This window comes from Aedes aegypti, chromosome 3 (assembly GCF_002204515.2).
Source record: "Aedes aegypti strain LVP_AGWG chromosome 3, AaegL5.0 Primary Assembly, whole genome shotgun sequence".
Lineage (NCBI taxonomy): Eukaryota > Metazoa > Arthropoda > Insecta > Diptera > Culicidae > Aedes > Aedes aegypti.
The window spans coordinates 119,631,930-119,650,187 of record NC_035109.1 but is presented as its reverse complement, the minus strand read 5'-3'; the positions used below and the strand labels follow the sequence as shown (position 1 = coordinate 119,650,187).

Here is an 18,258-nt window from a genome sequence, read left to right as displayed (position 1 = left end):
TAGTCATCTTTGTAGCCAACTGATTACTCATGCTGATTTTGATTCTGATCATGTCCCTGTTACATTTCAAATATCTCAAGAAGCGATTCTCAATCCTATCAGCTCCACTTTCAATTATTTATGAGCCGACTGGAATATATATAAAACGTATGTTGACTCCAATCTTGATGTTAACATTTCTTTAGAAACTAAACTTGATATTGACAATGCTCTTGAAACTTTAACAAATTCCATTGTTGAAGCCCGGAGCATTGCAATTCCAAAATGTGAAGTAAAATTTGAATCCGTGATTATAGACGATGATCTTAAACTCTTGATCCGTCTTAAAAACGTGAGGAGAAGGCAATTTCAACGCACTCGCGATCCTGCTATGAAAATTATATGGCAGGATTTGCAGAAAGAAATCAAGAAACGTTTTGCTCAATTAAGAAACACAAATTTTGAAAATAAAATTTCTCAATTGGACCCTGGCTCTAAGCCCTTTTGGAAATTATCGAAAATCTTGAAAAAACCTCAGAAGCCAATACCGGCATTGAAAGAGGAAAACAAATTATTACTAACTAATTGCGAAAAAGCTCAAAAACTTGCTATGCAGTTTGAAAGTGCGCACAATTTTAATTTAGGACTTACTAGTCCAATTGAAAATCAAGTTACTCAGGAGTTCGAAAATATTCTCAATCAAGAGAACGTTTTCGAAAATGCCTGGGAGACTGATTTGGAAGAAGTGAGAACTATTATTAAAAAATTCAAAAACATGAAAGCTCCTGGCGATGATGGAATTTTCTACATCCTCATCAAGAAACTTCCAGAAAGTAGCTTATCATTTTTAGTTGATATATTTAACAAATGTTTTCAATTAGCATATTTTCCTGACAAATGGAAAAATGCTAAGGTTGTTCCAATTTTAAAACCAGACAAAAATCCTGCAGAAGCTTCTAGCTATCGTCCAATCAGTTTGCTTTCCTCCATCAGTAAACTTTTTGAAAAGGTTATTTTGAACAGAATGATGGCCCACATCAACGAAAATTCAATTTTTGCCAATGAACAGTTCGGATTCCGCCATGGACATTCGACCACTCATCAACTTTTACGTGTAACAAATTTGATCCGTTCCAACAAATCTGAAGGCTATTCTACTGGTCTTGCTCTTCTAGACATAGAAAAAGCATTCGACAGTGTTTGGCATGAAGGTTTGATTGTAAAATTAAAAAATTTTCATTTTCCAACATACATTGTTAGAATAATTCAAAGTTATCTGTCAAATCGTACACTTCAGGTTAATTATCAGAACTCCAGATCTGAAAGACTTCCTGTAAGAGCTGGTGTTCCTCAAGGCAGCATTTTGGGACCAATATTATACAATATTTTCACATCTGACTTACCTGAGCTACCTCAGGGATGTCAAAAATCTTTGTTTGCGGATGACACAGGCCTCTCCGCCAAAGGACGAAGCCTGCGTGTCATCTGTAGTCGATTGCAAAAAAGTTTGGATATTTTTTCTTCATACTTGCAAAAATGGAAGATTTCTCCTAATGCTTCCAAAACTCAACTAATAATATTCCCACATAAACCAAAAGCTCTTTATTTGAAACCTTCAAGTAGACATGTTGTCACGATGAGAGGGGTTCCAATAAATTGGTCAGATGAAGTTAAGTATCTAGGGCTCATGCTAGATAAGAATTTAACTTTCAAAAATCACATTGAGGGCATTCAAGCCAAATGTAATAAATATGTAAAATGTCTCTATCCCCTTATTAATAGAAAATCAAAACTTTGTCTTAAGAACAAGCTGTTGATATTCAAACAAATTTTCAGGCCAGCCATGTTGTATGCTGTACCAATATGGACTAGCTGTTGTAATACCAGGAAGAAAGCTCTGCAGAGAATTCAAAATAAAATTTTGAAAATGATTCTGAGGCTTCCTCCCTGGTATAGTACCAATGAGTTGCATAGAATATCCAGCTTGAGCTTGAGCTTGAGCTTGATTGGCCGCCCGTGGATGCACTCCAGTATCGCCAGATCAGCTGCACTTACACAAGGAACCAACCGAATGACTGCTTGGGACTAACAGGCATCCTCAGTGTATAAGTGCTGGTGATCTTCTATTTTTAGGCAACAATGGCACCTGCCACGTCAGAATGCAGACCAATGAGGGGAAGGGGGAGGAATTGATGATGCATTGAACTGACTCCCACGTAGACCGTATATTCCACTGCATCCACGTCAGTTCATGCGGGAGTGTATGGATTGAGGGAAAGGCATGGCAGAGAGGTTTGCTTTTTGTGGTTAGCAGACTGCCTATGTATCAGGCGTAAGAAAGGCGTGCGCGTGGAAGAATGGAAGCGTTAGGGAAACGGTTTCTTGTCCGTCTCTGGTTCTAACGTTTGCTATGAACGAATAGTTTGAGTGTGATATATATAGAATGGAAGATAGAAGCAAGTGAGAGATATACAACTACAAAGTACGAGGAAAGGGACGGGCCTGGGATTGAACCCATGACCTTCTGCATATGAAGCAGAAGCGGTAGCCATCGGACCACCAACCCCGTCTTCAAAATAAAATTTTGAAAATGATTCTGAGGCTTCCTCCCTGGTATAGTACCAATGAGTTGCATAGAATATCCAATGTTGAAACATTGGAACAAATGTCAAATACAATCATTAATAATTTCAGGCAAAAATCGTTACAATCTTCTATTGCCACGATTAATGCGTTATATGTTTAGGTTAAGTTAGGTTAAGTATATTAAAAACAATTTTTTTTTCTCTTATAAGCAGGTGACATCAACTCACCTGTAAAAAATAACTGAACTGCTACGGCAAATGAAATGTAATATGTTGTTAACAAAATGTTAATTAAATCTTAAATTTGTTTTACCAAATTAGGATGATAGTGTTGTCAAATAACACAGAACACCTAGATATAAGAAATGAATGTAATGTTTGGAATGATACTAATCTTCTTCTTTCTGGCGTTACGTCCCCACTGGGACAGAGCCTGCTTCTCAGCTTAGTGTTCTTGTGAGCACTTCCACAGTTATTAACTGAGAGCTTACTATGCCAATGACCATTTTTGCATGCGTATATCGTGTGGCAGGTACGATGATACTTTATGCCCTGGGAAGTCGAGAAAATTTCCAACCCGAAAAGATCCTCGACCGGTGGGATTCGAACCCACGACCCTCAGCATGGTCTAGCTGAATAGCTGCGCGTTTACCGCTACGGCTATCTGGGCCGTATGATGGGGGGGGGGGGGAATGATACTAATAAAGAAATTAAAAAAAAAAAAAAAAAAAAAATCTAAGCTGGAAAAGGTAAAATTACTCCACGGCGTTGATACAGCTTGACAATTTTGATTGATGTCTTATAAGGCATCAGATTGTAACTGATTTTTTTATGAATTTGGAGGAAAGTTTGAAAAAATATCTGAGAAAAGCTTCTTAGTCGTCGACGAAGCGCGACTAAGCAGGACGACAGGGCTGCTTATTGATACACAGATGATGGGTACCATCCAATGCCTCCATTACGCTACTATGACCATGAAATATCTTCCCTCACGAGGTTGATGTTGGGTGAAATAGTTGAGCCTGATTTTATTTCTATCAGCCCTAGGTATGATCGAAATGTTCGATGAATCTAGCGAGTTGTATTGCTTCTTGGCATTACGTCCCCATTGGGACAGAGTCTGCTTCCCAGCTTAGTGTTCAACAATTTCCACACTTACTTGCCAAAGTTTCCATTTTTGCATCCGTATATCGTGGTATTCTACGTCACTTGGCCGAAAGTAACATTTGGCCGAATGATAGACATATGTAGTATATTCTACGAAAACATATGTCATATATTGTAAGTGATTTTTCCTTCTTTTAATCATCGGCTATTCTTTCTGGACTTACCACCGGTGCCATGGACGGCGTCATTAGTGGCGCCATAGACCACTAATGAGTCAGGTGAAATTGTTCTTTCTTAGAAACATATACTGTTTTTTTCGCGTTCAATTGCCGATAGGGGAATTCAAGCTACTCATATTTGTGCTATTGCTATTCAGGATTGTTTCATTCGGGCTAATGTTATAGAATCAATAGAGAGGAAGTAACATAAGGCTAATTTAAATTCGGCGGACTTTTTGAACTAGCAGAGCAAACGGCCGGATGTGATTCCGCCTTTCATGGTTCTGCCTTTCGAAATTCCGCCTTTCGTGATACTGCCTTTCGTGATTCCGCCTTTTGTGCGTAGTCGCCTCCTGTTAGTTCTGCCTTTTGAAATTCCGCCTTTTGAGTTTCCGCCTTTCGTGTTTCTGCCTAATGTAGGACACCCTTAACTACTAGAGACACATAATTTGATCCTTCTTATTCTTGGCATTTACGTCCTCACTGGGACAGAGCCTGCTTCTCAGCGTAGTGCTCTTATGAGCACTTCCTCAGTTATTAACTGAGAGCTTTCTTTGCCAAATTGCCATTTTTGCATTCGTATATCGTGTGGCAGGTACGATTATACTCTGTGCCCAGGGAAGTCAAGGAAGTTTCCTTTACGAAAAGATCCTGGACCGACCGGCATTCGCACACATACACCTTCAGCATGGCTTTGCTTTGTAGCCTCGGACTCTAACCACTCGGCTTAGGAAGGCCCCTCCGATTTGATCCTTGAGACATGCAAAAAAGTCATGACGTTCGATATTTTGGAGATGATCCAACTTTCTATAGCAGTGTACTATGGTCCAGAAAGCAGTTTTACTTGGAAAGATGCATTTTAAGCTTCAAAATGAATCATTAGATGAAAACAGTCTTTAACAAAGCTATCTTATTCCGTCTGGGAGTTATTGTTGTTTTTCTCACAAAAACATGCCTACTTTGATTGTGAATATCTCTGATTGGGGCTAACATAAAAAAATATCTTTTGACGGATTCAAAAGACATAATAAAATTGTCTATTTTATCAAAAAATAACAGATCTGTTACTTTTGTAACTCATATAAAATGCCTTGAAAACAAATGATTTTTATTACAAAAACTTTTATTACTTTTGAATTAAAATAGATATTAGCAAGTTTCTTCACTCACCAAATTATGTATTTTACAATGCTCTAAACTGGCGTGAAGCGCAAGTCAGTCCCATCTACATTTTCGTCAAAATTGAGTTGATGTCAGTTTTCAACATATCTTGCAAAACTCTCTCAGCAGCACTAATGAGATAGGGGAAGTGGTGGTAAAATAAACAGGGGTGGTAAAATGAACACCGTACCTTTTACCCAGATAAAACAAATTTCGATGAATTTTTATCACGCACGGACGATTTAGAGCATAAATCTGAGTGTTCGAGTTGATACGTAGATCAATTGAAACGAAAATATAAGCGAAAACTAAGATTATAGAAAACCACCTTTGAAAATTAGAACTGACGTAACTTTTAGCTCGGAAGACTTGAGGTTTTTCAGTGAGGTGAATATCGTTATGATATGATGTCAAATCTGATACCTTTAGAATTCTTTTTGAATGAGTTACAATCAATAATGGATATATTTTCGGTGGGGCAATGAAAATTTTCAGAAATATTTGTTTTTCCTACGTTTTTTTCGTGGTGTTCATTTTACCACCAACCGCTGTTCATTTTACCCACATAGTGCAGGTAAAATGAACATATGCATCGCTTTTTGATAGCGATGAAAATATGTGAAAATTTAGCTATTTTAGTCTGAATCCATGTTGCTGCTATAGATTACATCCCTATTTTTGATGTTGTGCGATGGAACTATACAAATTCCTCGTTTTTCTCTCAGAAACAAGATGATTTCCTTAAGATGTTCATTTTACCACCCCTTCCCCTACAGTAAACTCTCCCTTACTCGATATTCCGTATCTAGATATCGAGTTAGAGAACCATAGTAAAAGTTGGTTTTCATGGCCAACTCGATGGTCCCATGGATCGCATTTGCACTGGCTTTGTGTTCTGTAACTCGATACCTCCCTAACTCGATGGCCCCTTCAATATCGAGTTAGGAAGAGTTGACTGTAATATGATTTGCTCAGAAAAAATAGGATGAAAAAAGCAAGTCAAATTGTCTCACAATGAAAAGTAACCGCATATCATTCCCACCACAGATTTCTGCACCTTGTTACATAAAAATGAAACGTTTTTTTATTAGCTTTATATTATTCTTATACAGCCATTCCATGAAAAACCGATCTAGTGGGTCTCCGAATTCCGTGAAAATTTGCTATTTTGTTCCTTATCCGAAATAAGGATACACGTATTTTTGGATTTTTTTGATTAGGGTGACCATTTCCGAAATAGGGTGAACAGAAAAATCGCGATGTAGCCCTATTTTGGAAATGGTCACCCTAATCAAAAAATCCAAAAATACGTGTATCCTTATTTCGGATAAGGAACAAAATATCAAATTTGCACGGAATTCGGAAACCCACTAGATCGGTTTTTCATGGAATGGCTGTATAAAGATATTGTAGTGAAAAGCCAATTGTGAAGGTTCAATTAAGATTTTAACATGTTCCAATCCTCTGAAATTTTTTAAATATTCGGTAGGAAAACGAGTTTGAAAACTTTACAGCCCATTTTCTCAATGCCTACTTTTTAGAGATGGGTCTGACTTGCGATTCACGGCAGTAAAAGTGTTTCATAGACTACTTTGATGAGATATTTGAATTGAACACGCTAGAGCCAGAAAACCAGTTTTGTTCGGACCACCCTATGTCATCGTAGGAGAAAAGCTGTTAATCGGTCAATTTAAGAGGATACAAAAGAAACTTTTTAGCAAAGTTGTTTGAAGTTGAATGGTTGAACTTTGTTTATGCATGTAATTTCTACAAATAAGAAATTTCTATGAAAATGTGGTCCACCCTAATGTTCAATAACACCAAACAAAGGGCTTGACATACACAAACACCTTTGTAGAAGTCCGTTTTCGTCTGATTCCTGGATCACTGTGCAGTGGTGCTCAGTGCTGCCTGCCATATTAAGATTAAGCATACTAGCCTCATAAAATATTCAAAATTTTCCTTCAGAAATCCTAGGGTTCCTTAGGAGGGTTTAAGATTTTCCAAACTGGATTATGGAAACAAATAAAGGAGTCCTAGGTTTGACTAGTGGGCTCTGAGAATTTCTAGCGGATTTTTGATGATACTGGTCAGCATAGGAGATTCTTAGCGGATATGAGGTATTTTCTACGGGATCCTGAGAATTGTAAGTGTTTATGCGTCTTTTGAATTTATGGCGGTATATTGTGGATTTTTGATGATATTTTAAATAGGCCTAATAATCTTTGGCCTAACGTACTTCGGTCTAATGATCTAGCACTAATTCGAGCGAGAACAAATGCGTTAGAAAATTTATAAAATAACGCCGGCTCAAGGATTAATCATTCAATCATCAGTAATCATTATAAATTGGACCTTCCATAGCCTAGAGGTTAGAGTCCGCGGCTACAAAGCAAAGCCATGCTGAATGTGTCTGGGTTCGATTCCCGGTCGGTCCAGGCCTATTTGATAAAAATTACTACTAATCCAGGAAACTGCCCATAAATGCATATTATATTGTTGAGCTCTCAGTTATTTTTGGAATTTTTTTTCTCATACCGTCGATGGGGGTGACAATGGGTCTAGGGGGTGAGATTGGGTCAAAACGGAAAAATATGTTTTGTGAAATATTTCAGCTAATAACGCTGATATTACTAAAATTAATAATTCATATGTAAGGGAACATATTATTCCACATAATTCATAACAATATGAGTTTTTAGAAATAGTAGTTTTTGTTTGCTACATCAATAAACTTGCGTGTCGAAACTAGATAAAATTTACAACATTAAATTTCTCCTGTCCAAAGTATCACGCATGTACTCTAGCCTCTATCGTTGTATTAGTAGAATGTTGAAAGTCTTTTCATTACACATCACAGGTATTTTTCGGAATCTGTTTGATTTTCCCACAAAAAAATCATTTTTTTTCGGTACGATGTCTAAAACATTGAAAATGGGGGTGAGATTGGGTCAAGCAAGAACGATAGTAAATTAAATTCCAAGTCCACTTTTTTACATTTTACGGTGCCGGGTGTTCTCTTTTTTCATTAAGATGTGTTTATTCTTTCTAAATACAGCATCTCTGAAACATCAAACAAGTCTACTTGAGTATTCCGTGCATTGAATAACAATACAACGCATTTTGACAACTTCTCAAACCAGCAACTGTGTTTCGAGCGCAGCAACATCGTAAAATTTATCAAAAGGGTGTTTTTTTTTCTAAATTTGATTATTTATCAGTGTTTTCATATTATGGAAACATCTCACGGAAGTACAAATGAGTTGGATCGCTGAAATACTGGGATTATGACGTCAACTTCTGCCTGAAATTTATTGATCGTGGAATGTCGCACCGAAATTTAACTATTTGCGAAGGTTTAAAATAATCCCTGTTTCAGTACACCTTTGAGGAAACTGAATGGGCTTTATAGCAATGGGGATGAGACTTTGAAGACAATTTGAGGGAAACACCAAGAAAATTTATGTAAACTTGCCGATAAATGTTGGGTTTACATATTTTTTCCCATAGCTCTTCAATTTTCAGTATAATCTTTCTTTTAAGTGGGTTTATCATACTTGTGAAACATCTTAGATATCTTTTTGTCTTGTTTGCATCTTTTTTTATCAATATTTTTCAGTTGTGAATGGTTTTGAAATCATATTCTCAAAAAAACAAGTTATTTCAATTTCAGTGACCCAATGTCACCCCCTCTATGGGGTGAGATTGGATCATTTTTCATTCACTTGTGGGGCCGCTGTGAATAAATATTTGTCTTTAATTTTTTGAACGGTTGTTAATGTACCATCAAAGTACATACACACCAAATTTTAAGTTTATTGGAGTTAAATTGCGATAGTTATTCAAAAAATAAATAACACATATCCCTTTTTGACCCATTGTCACCCCCCAACGACGGTAGTAGCAAAAATATACATGCTTGGGTCTTCATTTTCTCAATGCCTACAGTAACTTTTGTCGTTTATTAAAAACATGCAGTTATGTGCAGTAAATGAATCTAAAGTAGAAAAAATATTTGTTTTTATAAACATCATAATTTTCTCATATTTTCGTCACATCGTAACAGATACAGCCGGGAGAAATATTCGTTTGCTATTACCGGATCCAGGGAAGCTTTCGATCTAAGCTACTGGCGAAAGGTTAATCGTGACCTGCAAATCGGATCCTCGTTGGCGTGCAGTCACCGGGAAGGCAAAGCCATTGGCACCATATATTATCGAATTGAGCGACCAGATTGTACCATCCGCGGACTGTTCGATTCGGATTGGTCTGTTGGATTCACTTACCAGAGGTGAGTATATATAGAATCTAGTGAAATAAAAACTTCAGCGGGAACACTATACTTCCACGCATACTCAATAGTGTGGGACAAAATTCAGATTCTCGCTTCAGTCCATTTTTTGGATTCCTTTTGGGTCCCATAATCATTGTGCGAAATTTAAACTCGATCGGTGAAACTATTATTCAGCGCCAGCTTTTCTTAGTTCATATGGAATTTAATATGAAGAAACTCACTTATGCAATGAAAAGTCGCCTTTGGATGTACAGGAATTCCGATAATAACAAAATTTCCGCAACAATTTCCAATTAGTCAATGTTTGATAACTTTTTGCACAAGCATTGGATTGATTTTTAGTGTCATCTTTAGTAACTCTACCCAATTGGGAGATCCGGTGAGTTTGTTCCAAATTATTATCTAAATATTGCTCAATCCTGATGCCGCGGGAACGATTCCGTTTTTTTGTGACATCGTCGGTTCAGGATTACGGATAACCATGTGGTTCGCGAGTGGAAGGAAATATGTTTTCAATTTGCCACTATTTCCACAATTTCTCATAGTTAAAACACAAAGATGCGCGTTTGTTCGTTTTTTATGAGTTGAATAGGTTTTTTTGTTCCTAATGTTCAGTTTTCGAATACCTAGTTCAAAAAATACTGCAGGTCTTACACGCTGCGGTCTGTTCTTTTTTTTCTACCGATGACCCTTGAGGGATCGGTTCTGCTTTAAAATCATTAATTAGCAGGTACCCACATTTGATTCGTGGTATACATAATCATTTAGAACTGAAAGTACTATGCGGATTCTAATTAACCATACACCTTAAATAAGACAAATATCTTCTCTTTGATTGCCGTCCGGTTAAATTAAATACAAAAAATTCCCTGTGTCTATCGCTAGCTTTCAGAGCGAATCCTGACTTTTTACCTCTCCCAACCGCCACCTCCGTAGCACTTATGAGGGTGTCGCTGAGTCGGTGGCCTCTCATTAAGTAAGTGCTACATCAACATTTCCTTCCTCTATCCCAAGTTACGGTAAAGATGGGTGTGGCCAGCAATAGCGATATTTATAGTTTTGGTCTTCTTGTTTAAGATTGGATCAAGGAATACTCCCCTTCCTTGTTCTTGAAGGCAGTCTAAATGAGATTATCAAAAATAAAAATAAATGTTGCTAGTATCCAATCTACGAAGTATACTGTAACTACGCTAACGCTAACGCTAAGCATCGGATTGATTTTTAGTCTTCAGCGAAGTTCTTCATCGTTGAAATATCCATCAAGGTTTGTGTTTAGATTTCTGTAGAGATCAAAGAGTGGCCTCAGGCAATTTTCCTTTGCTAAAGTGAGTTTTCCCATAGTATATTTCGAACAAACTTCGATCGGCTGGTGCTAATTCATAGTTTTACCGATCCAGCTGAAATTGTGCCCAGATGTTTTCGGACCCAAATGACACCTTTAAAGGTGCGAGTATTTATATTATTCATACAATCCTGTCCCACTCTAATACTCAATCGTCAAATCGCCCAAATCGGATTATACACTGAATAAATTTCTTTCCTGTTTTGTTCCCGTTTCGGACGCGCTTTTCCACGCCCAATGCATCAAAATCGGATTCCGGACGCAATTTACGAACACTTTTTTCGGACCGCTCAATTAAAACCCACCACTCAAAACGAATGCAGGAAGCTTTCGGAGCTGCCGGTTGGAATCGGTATCAGTCTATTATTTTGCATTCCGAAAAACACATTCCAATGTGGATTCAAAATTGATTTGGACTCTAATTTGCTTTAATCGGATTTACGACTGCCGGACAGTGCTGCCAGCTTCTGTTTTGGTGAATATTTCGGCTCATCCTGCTCATAAAAGGCTCAACAACCAGAATGCAATAGAAGCTGAAATGTATCGTCATTAGCAATGTTTTGTTTCCAGAATGAAATTTATCATCAAACTTTTAACAGCTGTCTGAACGGAATTCGATTCATCATTTGGAGGAAATCTGAAATCGGAAACGGAGGATACAGTTGAGAAAAAAAATGTATTCAATACAATCGATTCGAAATCTTTATTCATTAGCTGTTACACAAACACCCACGTTATATCGTAACCACGTGATGGCGCTCGTGGTATTTCAATTCGGTTACGTCGCTCTATTTATTGGTTTTGACATCACACATTGAATCTTGGAAATTAAATCGACGCTGACGAAGCGATTCATTGAAAAAAGCTGCATTTCCGGAAATGCGACAGGTTGAAAAGCGTGATTTCAATAAAAGGGTTGATCTCTTCTATTGAAACTGATTTCAAATAGCGCATTATCGTATACATGTGTAAATGATGACGGAATGTAGGAAATGCAGCATTCAGATTGTTTTCATTTCCTATGTGTATTTTTTTATTTTTGAGTTGTGAAAATTAGCCGACAGGGTGGCGCTTGTTTGACTTTTTTGACACTGTATCTTTGCGAATTACTTTATTTCCATCCTTCAAATATTTTCATAGTTGAAGAATACGCTTGAAAATGTGAATTCTATTAATTATTCAGATTTAATTATACTACAGTCAGCTCTTCCTCGACATTCCGTATCTCGCTATCGAGTAAGAGAACCATAATAAAAATTGGATCTCATAGCTAACTTGCATCGCAGTTGCACTGGTTTTATGTTCTGCATATCGATACCTCCAAAACTCCATGATCCCTTCAATATCGAATCAGGGAGAGTTGATTGTATGTCATTTTCGAATAAACATCGTGCAAACTTCTGCCAAGAGCATGATTGCATGATTTGCAGCATGATTTGCTGACCATGTGCATCGAACAATTAAAAAAAATCAAGGCTTCTGCAAACTTTTCCATGATTTCATTATCCCCAAAGTATGTTAATATGTAAAAATATGGAAAAAATATACATTCATGCAGTAAGCACATATTTCGCTGTTTTAAGCTTCTAAAAACAATTTGTCCAAAAATTGCAAACGTGTTCTTATGAATGTTGGTTCTGTAACGCAGAGTTTTCATAAAGCATATGAGATGCACAACTCATATGAATGCTGCTGAAGGAAATTCAATAGTCCATTTTACTGAACTACAACATTGTTAATACAGTGCCTTCCCGATTTCGGTAACACTCGCTTTTTAAAATTGCAACAATTTTTGTCTAAAATTATTAATAATTTAATTCGACATTTGTTCCAATGTTTCAACATTGGATATTCTATGTTACTCATTAGTACTATACCAAGGAGGAAGCTTCAGATCATTTTCAATCCTCGGCAGAGCATTCTTTCTGGTATTTCCACTAGTTCATATTGCTACAGCATTCAATATGGCTGGCCTGAAAACGTGTTTGAAGAACAAAAGCTTGTTCTTAAGACAAAGTTTTTCTTATGGCAGCTGACTTCATCTGACCAATTTATTGGAACCCCTCTCATCGTGACAACATGTCTACTTGAAGGTTTCAAATAAAGAGCTTTTGATTTATGTGGGAACATTATTAGTTGAGTTTTGGAAGCATTAGGAGAAATCTTCCATTTTTGCAAGTATGAAGAAGGTTTTTTCAAAATTTTAGATAATTTCCAGAAGGGCTTAGAGCCAGTGTCCAATTGAGAAATCTTATTTTCAAAATTTTTGTTTCTCAATTGTTAAAAATTTTTTTTGTTTTCTTTCTGCAAATCCTGCCAAATAATTTTCATAGCAGGATCGCGAGTGCGTTGAAATTGCCTTCTCCTCACGTTTTTAAGACGGATCCAGAGTTTAATATCATCGTCTATAATCACGGATTCAAATTTCCTGGCTCCTGACTTCAACAATGGAATTAGTTAAAGTTTTAAGAGCATTGTCAATATCAAGTTTTGTTTAAAAAGGAATGTTAACTTCAAGATTAGAGTCTTTTTTTTATAAAAAATTAGAGTCAATAAATCGTCCCCTTAATGCTACAACTAGATAAATCGAAAATCAAAATTTTGGGATGTGCAACTTTGAAAATAAGACCGTTTTACAAGGTGACGATTAATCGCAGAGGATATGATTCAAAAACTTTAACTTGTGTATTTTGAATCACACGTTTATGAGCTGTAGGTATTTTACAGATCTAATTAAGAAAAATGTTTTGGCATATTGAAGTCAAAAATTTCAAATTTCGAGTTATCTAGTTGTAGCATCAATGGGACGAAATGTTTCATATATTCCAGTCGGCTCGAAAATGATTGAAAGTGGAGCTGATAGGATTGTGAATCGCTTCATGGGATATTTGAAACGTAACAGGGACATGATCAGAATCAAAATCAGCATGAGAAACTAATTTGCTAGATGACTAGAGTCGGTTAAGACCAAATCAATCGTAGATGGATTTCTAGAAGAGGAAAAACATCTAGAGCTATCAGGGTATTGAATTGAGAAATATCCTGAATAGCACTCATCAAATACAATTCTGCCGTTGGAATTACTTTGAGAATTATTCCATGACCGATGTTTGGCATTAAATTCACCAATGACAAAAAATTTTGACTTATTGCGAGTCAATTTTTGCAAGTCAGTTAGGAGCAAATTAACTTGCTGTCCAGAGCATTGAAAAGGCGAATAGGCAGATATGAAAGTAAATTTACCAAACTGTGTTTCAACTGAAACACCTAAAGTTTCAAATGACGAAAATAGTTGATGTTTTATACGCCTATGAATGATGATTGCAACTCCTCACATGCCCCGTCAAGTCGATCATTACGATAAACAAAAAAGTTAGGATCTCTTTTGAATTCATATACGTTTCAGTAATAATTGCTATATGCACGTTATTAGCTGTAAGAAAATTAAACAGCTCGTCCTATTTATCATTCAAAGAACGAGCATTCTAATTTAAAATATTTAAATTATTTTTTATTGGATCTATTAGAAAATCGTAGTCCAATAACAATTTTAATAGTAAATTTCACACCAACTTAGACTGCTTCAGTCATAGTGGTGGCTTTGAACATTGCATCAATCAGTTGATTCAATTGTTCAGTTAGAAAAAAAATATATGCGGGAGACATATCACTTGATGTGGGTACAATATTTGATGATTTCCCGTTAGAATTTTCCTAGACAAAAAGGTGAAGTAGAAGTTACCTGTGGCGGAAGGGTTTTTCCATTCGATTTCAAACAATAAGAACAGGTACTCATAGTATGGAAAGGGGAGGAGTTCAAATTGCCAGCTACGATATCAGCATAGGATTTACCTTAAGTAGATCTGTTCGAAATTGAAAGATTGGAACGGTTACGGAAAAAAATAGTTTGTGAATGAGCATGATTATGATCTTCCTGATGGGTATGATTCTTAATCAAGCGATCGTTTACTGAAAAATGAGCATTGTTCGATATTCTATCGGGCAAATTCCGGAAACGACCGTTATCGTAATGGACACTACCGTTCATCTGCCTGGCAAGAGCCTCGACGACTCGCCTACGCGAAGGGCATGCCCAAAAATTTGACTTATGATTGGCCCACAATTGGCGCACATGAACTTATCGGTATCTTCTTTCACTGGACAGACGTCCTTAGCGTGAGAAGAACCTCCGCAAATCATGCATTTAGCATCCATGCGGCAATTTTATGTACCATGACCCCATTTTTGGCACCGACGGCACTGAGTGGGGTTCTGGTAATTTCCTCTAGGTTTCTGGAAATGTTCCTATGCCACACGGACATCGAACATAAGTCTAGGTTTTTCGAAAGCTTTAATATAATTTAGTTCTTTTTTGTTGAAGTGAACTAAATAATATTCTTGAGAAAGTCCTTTCCGAAAAATGCCAGATTGGGTTCTCTTTTTCATAATGATTACTTGGACTGGGGAAAATCCAAGTAAATCATTTATTCCATATTTGATCTCTTCAGGTGACTGTCACTTGAGAGACTTTTCAAGACGACTTTGAACAAACGTTCAATTTTGTCGTCATAAGTAAAACAAATGTGCTTCTTCTCTTCAAGATGTTTGAAAATAAGTTCGCGATCTTTAAGAGTTTCCGGCAAAACGCGACAGTCTCCTTTCTTTGCGATTTGGAAGGAAACCTTTATTTCCCTTATAGAGTTCAATATCTCCTGCCTAAATCCCCCAAATTCGGAACAACTGACCACGATAGGTGGCACTCTTTGCTTCCTCACTTGAATCAAAGAGCCTGGGCTAGAGACTGCTTCGATTTGGTATTTGAAAAATTTGTTCAAAGCATCGAACTGATTGCTGCATACGATGCAATTATCAACATTATCCATTTCATCCTTGGAAGAAAGTTCGCATTCCGGAGAGACGTCCTTCCTTCCATTCGTGCCACGTTTAGTGACAGTTTTAAATTCCACTTTTTTGGAAGGAAGTTGGGAATTCAGAGATTCACCCTTCCTTTTGTTTGTAGTTGCAACCATGTTCAGTGAATAAACGAAAGAAGACGAGACCTCCTAAGAGGTTTTTTTTCCCAAGAAGGTGTCCAAGAAGGATTACCATCGCTAGCTTTCGCTAATGGGTCCAACGAATAATCGAAGGCACTGGTCCAAACAAGGATCGTAAAGGGATCAATAGAAGAAAAATAGTACTGAAAAGTACTGTTTTACTATCACTGAAAAGCACCTTTTTTTTAATTTAAGCACTTAAAAGTACTAATTTATTGCTTTAAGTAGTTTTAAAAAACTTCCAAGAGCAGAGAGAATTCGTGTACGCACAGCACGGAAGGTACGATGCGCACTGCCGATATGATTTCTGATATTCTCAAGTGGTCTTCTACGAAATTGCAAAAAATGTTGTACGTAACTCGTTGCAGAACTCGATTTTTACAGCACTCGTCGCACTATTCGGCAAGCCTCGTTGGATAAATGTACGACTCGTGCTGTAAAAATCGTCATTCTGCAACTTGTTGTGTAAACTACTATTACGCGATGCTTTTTCAATATGCGACTGTTTTTAGATACGCTATGAATCATAACACAACAAATATTAAAATTCGTCATTATGCAGTCTTAATTTATACCTCGTGTAAAAATCATCACTCTGCAACTTGTTGCGTGAACTGCTATTGCAATAATAATCCAAACTTGGTTGAGTTTGATACAAAAACAATGTTGTCTAGTAACATTTAGAACTTTTCTTGTAATCTTCATATTTATTAATATTGAAAAGATTTATGAATCATCTTATTATAAACCTAACAACGATCATCACAAATAAGATTGATTTGCTCAACATGTAACATGGTGAGAATGTTGTTACCAGTTTCAGTTTTTTTTTTTTATAAATCGATTGATCATATTTTCGACATAAAAATCGGATCAAATCGTACCCTATTGAAGAAGTACACGGAGACGGAATTCAACTCAATTTTGGGTTGTTTCAACGCAATTCCGTAGTTGAGCCCAATACAGTGCCTTCCCGATTTTGGCAACACCCGTTTTTGGCAACATTTTCTTCCCGATTTTGGCAACATTTTCTTCCCGATTTTGGCAATACATTGGAAAATATTTTCAGTTGATAATTAAGCACTGAAACCTAATATTGTGAGTTAGAACAAAGTAAAAATAAGTCAAAATGAAAATGTTGGTGACCATTGCGAGCTTAGAAAGCTAATGTTGAATGTAATTATAAGTAAAACGCGCATGTTTCAAAGGGGAATTGACATAAAGCAGGCAAGCTGTAAAAATAAATGCTACATTGTTTAAAAGGCATAATAATTTGGTGGAATAGGATAGTAATCAACAGTAAAAACAAGTGTAATAAAAGCATCAAATGTTAAGATGATTAGCTTTACTGTGTTGATCGTTAATGTTTTGTTATTATTGTGCTTGTAATTAACGTACAAATCGGATTATGTGTGGCGGTTTAAAGATCCTCAAAATGTTTTCAAATTATCTCGTGATCATTGATTAGTTAATCCGTAGAAGATTTTATTGAATAATTTATGAATGATTTCTTTTGGGTATTTCTGTAGGAATTTCAGTAACAATTATTGAGGTAAACATCGAGAAAGTTGGTTCATAACACTAGTTGACAATTTGGGCAAATTGTTGAGAAAGGGTTTTGAAGTAGTCATTGAAAAACTTCTTTAGAAGAATTCTAAGAGTGAGTAAAAAGCTTATGCTCAAAATTCTTTGGACATTGTTAACATTTATATGATTCTTCATCCTGTCGCATTTATCAAATACAGACATTTGGAAATCATCTCTAGCGATCTAGACCAGATTTACACTTCTTCAACAGTTTTACTAAGTTTTACTAAGCACATCCTTGCGATAATTGAAGAGTGGTATAGAAGAATATTTGGATACATACTTTAGACACCTCTACAATTAAAAAGAATAAAAAATAAATGATTACAAGTTGGACTCGATTATCCGGAGACTCGATTATCCGGGGACTCGATTATCCGGGACTCGAATCTCCGGAATTTTAGACTCGATTATCCGGGATTTGAATTTTGATGTTCTTGTTTTTCAATTGTTATGCATAAATCTGAGATAATTTGGTATTGCAATATACAGGGGGGTTTAAGGCTAAGTAGCCCGTGATTCATTTTGGCAACAATGATGACTTTTCAGCTTGAATTTCAAAGTGATAAAACTCAGTCTTGATGGTACAGATTGACTTGAAAAAGTATCACTGAACGCGCTAATATGCATAAAGTATGCTGATACTTTTTCAGCTGTGCTACTGCAAAACCAAATGATTTTCTTTGATTCGAAATTGGGAGATGAATTAACAACAATCATCAACGACGCGTACAAATTTTGATGACGGCCTACTTCGCCTTAAAAAGTGGTTTTTGTGTATGCCGGTCAAAAACAATTTTTTTTTTGCAAGGGGTCTTTACTTTTTACTGTTCCTAGAAATAGTTTCAGATTACACCACCGCATCATTTAAATAAAACAACAAAAATAGATAATATTTATGTTCTTTTATCGAAGATTTCAATTTTTTTCT

General features: G+C 36.4%; 1 protein-coding gene across 1 annotated transcript in view; it reads left to right on the top strand.

Annotated features, from left to right (window-relative positions):
• Positions 1-11,379, top strand: part of LOC5572146 (mitochondrial import receptor subunit TOM40 homolog 2) — a 31,109-nt gene extending 19,730 nt beyond the window's left edge. Inside the window, exons 3-4 of the mRNA XM_001660173.2 lie at positions 9,117-9,341; positions 11,010-11,379. Of these exons, the coding sequence (XP_001660223.2) occupies positions 9,117-9,341; positions 11,010-11,118 (334 nt within the window). The 3' untranslated portion in view covers positions 11,119-11,379. The remainder of the gene's footprint in view (positions 1-9,116; positions 9,342-11,009) is intronic.
• Positions 11,380-18,258: the final 6,879 nt, after the last annotated feature.